This window comes from Telopea speciosissima, chromosome 11 (genome assembly GCF_018873765.1).
Source record: "Telopea speciosissima isolate NSW1024214 ecotype Mountain lineage chromosome 11, Tspe_v1, whole genome shotgun sequence".
Taxonomy (NCBI): Eukaryota; Viridiplantae; Streptophyta; class Magnoliopsida; order Proteales; family Proteaceae; genus Telopea; species Telopea speciosissima.
Genome location: NC_057926.1, coordinates 39,783,102 through 39,791,362, shown reverse-complemented (window position 1 = coordinate 39,791,362; position 8,261 = coordinate 39,783,102). Strand labels below are relative to the sequence as shown.

Sequence of the window (8,261 nt, the reverse complement as noted above, 5' to 3'; positions counted from 1 at the left end):
TTTCACATTCTCGAATGATAAAGATGGTTGCTTTTATTGCCCGAGAATGCAAAATTGACCTACAATGCATTTCAAGAATGAATACCAAACACAGCCAAAAATTAGTAACTTGTACTAAGAAGAAGTTGCTGGAACACTGTATTGTGAGAAACAGATTATTTCAGAAGATATTACCTGCTATAGGCTGCCAAAAATGGAGTCCAACAAAGTAGAGAAGAAACATTAGGTAATGGGGAAAAAAGAAGAAAAAAATATTCAAACTTGGGTTGTGAATTATGACTTAAGAAGGATATGTTTTGCTCTCATCTCCTTAAAATGAGATCAAATGATTTCAGTTTCACTCATTTTGTAGTAGTGTCTTAGTTACTGAATCTGAATTGCATTGGGCTTTTCTATTGAAAATCTAAGAATCTCTAGGCTCAACTCCAGCCCATATACTTCTGTTTCTTTTTTGCCCTAGAGGCCCAGGCAGTGATCGCTTTCCCTTTTTTTTTTTTCAAGGTCACCACAGACCCTTCTAAATGTACGTATTATACATGTATACGAACGTTTTATTGAAAAAAAAATGTATTTTAACATATAAATTCATTTTTTGAAAAGTATTATTACCATCTAGCACATTTAATTGCCACCGGACTTACTAACTAAGCCACGTACTACATATACAGGGTGGGGGACAAGGGATGCACAAACCACTAGAGCAACTCTTGTGCCCCCATTTACTTTGTAATGTAAACCATCACTGTCAGACAACTATATGGGAGAAAAGGAGAACCTGTAACCTGCTTGGTATGAAGGAGATGAAGCTGGATTCCATGTACCTAGGGACTAGACTTTTCCATCACAAATCAAAGGTGAAGGAGTTAGCACCCCATGTCCTACGAATCAAATCTAAATTAAGTCTTTGGAAAGCAAATTGCCTTTCATTTGCTGGAAGGCGTGTGTTAATACAATCTGTTCTGGCTTCTATACCCTCTTATCTGATGATATGTTTCCTGTTCCCACAAAAAACATGTTCTTCCTTAGACTCAATCTATGTGAATTTCTGGAACAATAACCCAGCAAATAAACACAAAACCCACCTCATTGGATGGGATAAATTTTGCACTCCCAAATCTATGGGAGGTTTGGGACTCCGTAAATCCCACATCCATAATAAAGCCCTCATCACCAAACTGGGGTGGAGACTAATAAATGAAGATACATGCCTGTGGGCTAGAGTAATCAAGGCAAAATATTTTCCCAATACGTCCATTTTTAACCCCAGTGTTGCAAAGAAGAAAGGAACCTGGATATGGAACAGTATTGATTCTGTACTGCCAGACCTCAAAAAAATCGTGTGGAGAAAAGTTGGAAATGGAAATGATACCCATTGCTGGTATGACCCATGGGTACCAACTATCCTGGATCACTGTTTACCTCTAAATTTTCATCTTTCAACCTGGTAAGTGATCTCACCACCAATCAACATTGGAATTATGATTTACTATCACATATCCTGCCCAACTGTTTGAACCATGAAATCTCTAAATTAAGTTTTTCAGATTCTAAGAACTGCTGGAGATGCTCTCTTACCAAAGATGGAAGCTTCTCCACCCGACTTGCTGCAAACCTTTTAACTCCACTTATTCATACAAGGCCCCTTGTTTCCAAGTGGTGGTGCTTTTTCTAGAAACTAAATATCCATCCGAAATTTAAAATGTTTTTTTGGCATGTCTTGAATGCAGGTTTACCTGTCAAGGCCACTCTCTCAAAGTGGACATCAATCGAGCCTACATGTGTTTTCTGGGGTGCTCATGATGAATCCCACGGGCATCTCTTTCTATCTTGTGAATGGACTAAGCGTATCTAGGCCTACGGACCCCTCGGACTCAGAACCGAGCACCTAAGCAACTCTAGTTTGGCACAGCTTTGTGCTTCCCTCTTTCAATCAAAGACCATGGACAAACCAACAGCTACTTGGTTTTTTTCTATTTTCATTATAACTTGTTATTTCATTTCGTCGGTAAGGAACAAAGTAATTCACAAACTTGCAACAGCAGACCCTACCCCTGTCCTAAAAAATGTTTCTAGATGGATTAAAGATCTCAATTTAGTAGCACCACCACTATTACATAACAAAATGAATGATCCTTTTGTTAGTGCACACATTAATCTGGATGCCTCCTCAAACACTAACCATGAAATAAACTTACCTGTTTTATGTTGCGCAGGTCTTTCTGAACCATCTGTAGGCCTAATAGGATGGGCTTACTGCTTTTTTCTTGACGGCTAGAGTGTTTTAACATCTGTAGGATTTGCTACTTCAACCGATGATCTAAAGGCTGAGCTACTTGGAATCTTGCAGGGGTGGAAACACGCTGTGACTGATAGAATCCAACTAAAATATGAATCACTAACAAGAACCTACAAAACCTTTTGGTTGCCAAACAAAATATTAGTATTCCTTGGGACATCATCCCCACTTTTTTTGATCTAGCTGAACTAACCTCAAACTTTTCAACTGTATAGTTTAAATATAAAAACAATATGTGGTCCAGTATATTGCGCTCTCTAGCTACCTTCTCTATCACTAATAGAACTGTTATCCCCCCCTTTCTCTATGATGTAAATGTGTTTTGCTCTCTCTAATTCTAATAAATTACTTTTTCTCATCAAAAAAAAAAAAAAAAAAACTATATGGGAGAAAGAATGTCACCCGATCACGCAGCACACACCACCCCTGTGTCCAGACACAGAGGCAAGCATAATGACTGCCGCACCTCCCCCGGAAAGATGAAAATGACCAAGGGTGCAGCGATCATTTTGCGCACCCCTGTGTTTGGGTGCAGGGATAGCGTGCACTGCACGACCGGGTGGCGTCCTCTTTCCCCAACTACATATGGTCATATACACATAAACGATTATAACCACATTTAAAATAAATTGAATAAGAATAACAACCTGCATAATTTATTTGTGTCTATCTATATAAATAGATATTTGGGGGAGGGAGTGTCAAGCACAAGCCCAGAATCACTCCTCTCTCTCTTTCCATCTCTCAATCTCTCTGTTTCTTTCTCTGTTTGTGAAAGATCATCCATGGAGTCAATTTTGATGCTAACAGTATTGGCTACCTTGGTAAGTTTCTTCCTAAGAATTGCTTGCATAACCATCTCCTGTTACTGGTTAACCCCAAGACGAATCCAGAAAATCATGGAAAAGCAAGGAGTTCATGGCCCCAAGCCTCAGTTTCTAATAGGAAATATTCAGGACATGGCAGCACTGATCAGAAACTCTACTTCCAAAGACATGGATTGTATCGACCACAACATCGTCGGTCGTCTCTTGCCGCATTATATTTCCTGGTCTAAACAGTATGGTATAGTACACCATCACCATGAATTATACTTAATTTGAGATTAGAATGCTCTGTTCTTGGCTTCCTTTATAGTTTATAAAGCTGATACAATGGTGGGTCATGGCTGTTACAGGGAAAAGATTCATTTATTGGGTAGGAAGTGAACCTCGGATGTGTTTAACAGAGATTGACATGATCAAAGAGCTTCTATCCTCTAAATATTGCCAGGTTTCTGGTAAATCTTGGATTCAGCAACAGGGAACCAAACACTTCATTGGGAAAGGCTTGTTGATGGCTAATGGCAATGACTGGTATCATCAGAGACATATAGTTGCTCCAGCTTTTATGGCTGACAAGCTTAAGGTTCCAACATGACTCAGCTTGAAATCTGAAAATCTCACATCTTTATTGTTTATTTTTTGTTCTAATAAAAATGGTTGGCTTTTATATTTTGAATTGCAGAAGAATATGGGTTACATGGTGGAATGCACCAAAAAGATGCTTGAATTACTAGAATCTGTTGTCAAATCAGGACAAAGAGAGGTTGAAATCAGTGAATACATGTCTCACCTCACTGCAGATATCATTTCTAGAACTGAATTTGATAGTAGCTATGAGAAGGGGAAGCAGATTTTCCATCTTCTTACTTCTCTGCAACATCTCTGTGCTCAATCAAACCGCTACGTATGCCTCCCTGGTAGCCGGTGAGCTGATTATCTCTGTCACTTGATTCTTTATTGCAGGAAATGAAAATCTTACAACCACCACCTGACAACTTCATGTTTTGGATATTCTTTCCTTTTCTTTCAATTTTCATTTCCTCTGTATCAAAACAGAGGAAATGTTGAATCATATTCCAATTAACTAGTTTGTTTGATTCAAATACTCAAATTGATTTTTTTTTTTCTTTATTATTTTTGGGTTTCCAGGTTCTTTCCTAGTAAATTCAATAAAGAGATCAAAGCTTTAAAGATGGAGGTGGAAAATCTATTGATGGAGATCATTGAGAAGAGGAAAGACTGTGTTGAGATCGGTCGTAGCTCATCCTATGGAAATGATTTGTTGGGTATGCTTCTTGCAGAGACCCAGAAGAAGAGAGCAAGTGGGTTCAGCTTCACCCTTCAGATGCTTATGGATGAATGCAAGACTTTCTTCTTTACAGGACATGAAACCACTGCTCTGCTTCTCACTTGGACTGTTATGCTCCTTGCCACAAACACGTCGTGGCAAGATAAGGTCCGCGAAGAGGTGTTCCAGGTCTGCAATGGAGAAGCTCCCTCAACTGAACAACTTTCCAAGCTCAGTGTGGTAAGCAAGAGATCATGGTACTATGTTCTTGGGTCTAGCCCAGTTAATTAAAAGCTCTCAATTTGCTAAAATTATTCATTGGCTTTCTCTCTGTAGTTGAATATGGTGATCAATGAATCGCTTCGATTATACCCACCGGCTTCCCTTCTTCCTCGAATAGCATTTGAAGATATCAAATTGGGTGACCTTGAGATCCCAAAGGGACTATCAATTTGGATTCCAGTACTTGCAATTCACCACAATGAAGCATTGTGGGGTAAAGATGTACATGAATTCAATCCTGAGAGATTTGCAGCCAAGTCATTTGTGCCCGGAGGACGACGGACTTTCCTCCCCTTTGCAATGGGGCCTAGGAATTGTGTTGGCCAGGCCTTTGCTCTGATGGAAGCCAAGGTTATATTGTCGATGCTGATCTCGCGATTCAGCTTCACAATTTCAAAAAACTATCATCATGCACCAATCAGTGTCCTCACTCTTAGGCCTAAACATGGAGTTCAAATCTATTTGGAGCCCCTCTGAAAGTCCAATTGATCACTTGTATTGATCAGGTTGAGTTTTGATATCCATATTTTTGTTTTCTGAGGATCTTTGAGATACAACAGTTTCCCCTCTCCCCTGTTCAAAGGGATTGTCTGGAAGACTCAACAACAAAGAATACTTTTGAGTAACCATTTTGGCTGTAATCACAGGACTTGAAAAAGAATTTAAAGATCACAATTTCCCATTACTGAGATTGTAGTTGTATATTGATTTAAGAACATATATAACAAGAGTAAAGCATGGTTTGATTCCCAACTCCTATCCAATTGAACCCAACAGTTCTCAGCATTCAATTGAAAAATAATCAACTTGGGCTAACGTTAAACACAAGGTAGGCCCAAATTCTTTTTCTTTCAAGTTATGCTCTTTCCAGCCAACCCATCATTTGCTTACAACACTCTGTAATACTGTTCTTCCCACCACCCAACTCTTTTAAAATTTATTTTTTGTGCTTCTATTTATTTATTTATCTATTCTTCCCTCTCAACTTTATGTATATGGAGTATGGGTTGCCATAGAATTGACCAAACAGCCAAAGAGCAAGAACCACTAGATAAACAATGTAGAGTTGGAAGATAAGTCACTTGTACTAAATAAATTAAAATTTTCTTTTTGCATTAATCAAATCTAAGTTGTTACATCAGGTAATTCGAGACTACCAATGTGAGTTGCCGATTAGGATTGTTAGAAGGGCTCTAAAAAGATCCCAAAGATACTACCGGGAATTGGGTATAAGTCATCTTAAAAGCCTAGCTGTTAAGGTGATAACTGTTAAGGAGATAAACTACTACTCACATCCGATATGGGATAATTGTTTTGGGATGGTGTTTACACCCTAAAATTATCGATTAACCGGTAATGGCAGACCGATCAACAAGGTAGATTCCCCACGTGAAAAGTCAATGGGACCAGAACGGTTGTAACCATGAAGCACCCAATACCAACATTACCACCGAAGTGGGGATTTCCATAGGATACATGACATTTAGGTAGTTCTATAACTGCCAAAGGTGGTGCGGTTAAAGGAGATTCAATGGAGACTCCATTCTGACAAGTATAAAAGACAAGATCTAAGAAGTGAAGGGGATTTCTCAATCAATCAATAACCTGCAACTTTACTTAAATTTTATTTTACGGCTTTTTTATTTTTCTTAGTGTAATCTATAGGTCAAACTACGGTCCATGGGATTAGAGTGGTTCACCTTGGTAAACCAATATATGATATTTATTGAGTTCCCTAATTTAGGGAATTCCAGAGTTGCCCTGGGGCGCCCTAATGTGGCATGTGCACCCTATTTTCAATTTTTAGGGTTAACCATGGTCGCCCATGGTGCCCTACAGGAACCCTAATAGGGTTTGGTGTGACAAACCAATTCCCAGTCCTATCATCCCTATTCCATCTCATGGATAGGAGGATCCATCCCATACCCGAATGCGCAGCGGAAACAAATCGATTCGGGTTTCTTTCGCATCCCATGAATAAACAATAATTAAAAACAAGTGGAATTCATAAAGAACTGCTAACCTGATGAGCCTCAAGTGTTGCTCCTCCAATAGACAGTGGTTCTTCCTCCAATGAGCACTCCAAGTAAACAGATCTAAACCTCCAATTGTGCAGCCAAGGTTCTTCAAGCCAATCCCAGATGCTCTTCAACTCTTCAAGCATAGATCTGAGTTACTAAAACCCTCACTCTCAATCACAGAAGAGAAAAACAAGAAGAAGAAGAAGAGATCACAAGAGGGAGAGATGGACCAAAACACTCCAGGAGGGGGAGAGCCAGAAAACGTGGAAGATTGCCTCCTCTCCTACGTTTTGGTCCTATTTATAAAGATGGGATTTAATTTAATCCCTAGATGGATTTAAATAAATCCCTGTGAGAGTCTGGCTCTCTCTCTTTTTGTTTGGCAGTTCTATTTAAACTCAAAGTGCTTCTAAAAGGTGAAGAAGCAGAATCTAATAGGGAATGATTTAATTAGTTACTTTATTTAAATTTATAGATAATTACAATTAGCATCATATCCATTAATTAAATAAAGAACCAATTAATATAGCAAATTCCAAATAACTCCCTACATGATAATAAATTATCACGTACAACCCCCCCTATAATCAACACCATCATTATGGAATCTAGGGCATGTACACTTGTACTGCCAAACCCCAATCCATAGTACATGTCCATATAAGAGTGTCTGTGCATCTGATCGGGTCCCGCAAAACTCGATAAAACACTTTGTTTAAATAATCATATATAATCTATTATTTTATGCAAAATAGATTTTTGCAAAACCATTTCCAAAACAGCACTGGATCCAGATTCTGATCCGACCATACACAGACAATCTCAATCTTGGTGTTCCCCAATCGGGCAGTGGTGACCATGTTGAGTAACTCTTCACAGAGTGTTCACGCATTCCCAGAACACCGGCTTTGACTCACTTGAGTCTCAGTCATTGATGAACAAAACAATGCGATCACACTTTGCAGTGACAGGGTTCCCTCAGGCAAAGGGTGTCGGTGACACACGTCTATCCCTTCCTACATCTGACAGTAATACATGAGGGAATCGATAAAGTAGATTTTTCGCCAATACACACATCAAACATGTGAGTACTCGCATTCGTACCCTGACATCACATGTCTAGGCATACCCAATGCGGCGACCATATGATAAGGGTGCCCAGCCCAAACCCTAGTCGTGACTACCATTTTAATTAAAACTTACGGACACATAATGCTCAAAAAGTTTATATCGCATTTGATAATATTAAACTAAAATGTATAAAAGTTCAATACAAAGTAAAATCGGATTGAACCGGACCAAACCGGGTGTGATGGACACACAAGTCCAACATAATCTTCTCCCAGACCATCGCGGTTATCTTCTTTGTCGAATTCTTCTTTTGATTTCTTCTTTCAGTGGTATGTCATTTGTTTATACCAATATTGAGATCAATAGAAATTCTTGATTTCCTATTTCATCCCTATCATTTGTTTTGTGATTATCCTTTTCTGCACGTATTGCAATTTGGTCTTTAACCTAAAGTCCTTGGAGCAATCGAGGCAATAGGA

The 8,261-nt window shown here is 38.9% G+C and overlaps 1 protein-coding gene across 1 annotated transcript; it reads left to right on the top strand.

Moving 5' to 3' along the window:
• The first annotated feature begins 3,053 nt into the window (after positions 1–3,053).
• Positions 3,054–5,233, top strand: LOC122646422 (cytokinin hydroxylase-like). Its single transcript, XM_043839975.1, has 5 exons — positions 3,054–3,361; positions 3,474–3,703; positions 3,803–4,044; positions 4,270–4,648; positions 4,745–5,233. Exons 1-5 carry the CDS (start codon positions 3,082–3,084, stop codon positions 5,165–5,167), a joined length of 1,554 nt encoding a protein of 517 aa, XP_043695910.1. The 5' UTR covers positions 3,054–3,081; the 3' UTR covers positions 5,168–5,233.
• Positions 5,234–8,261: the final 3,028 nt, after the last annotated feature.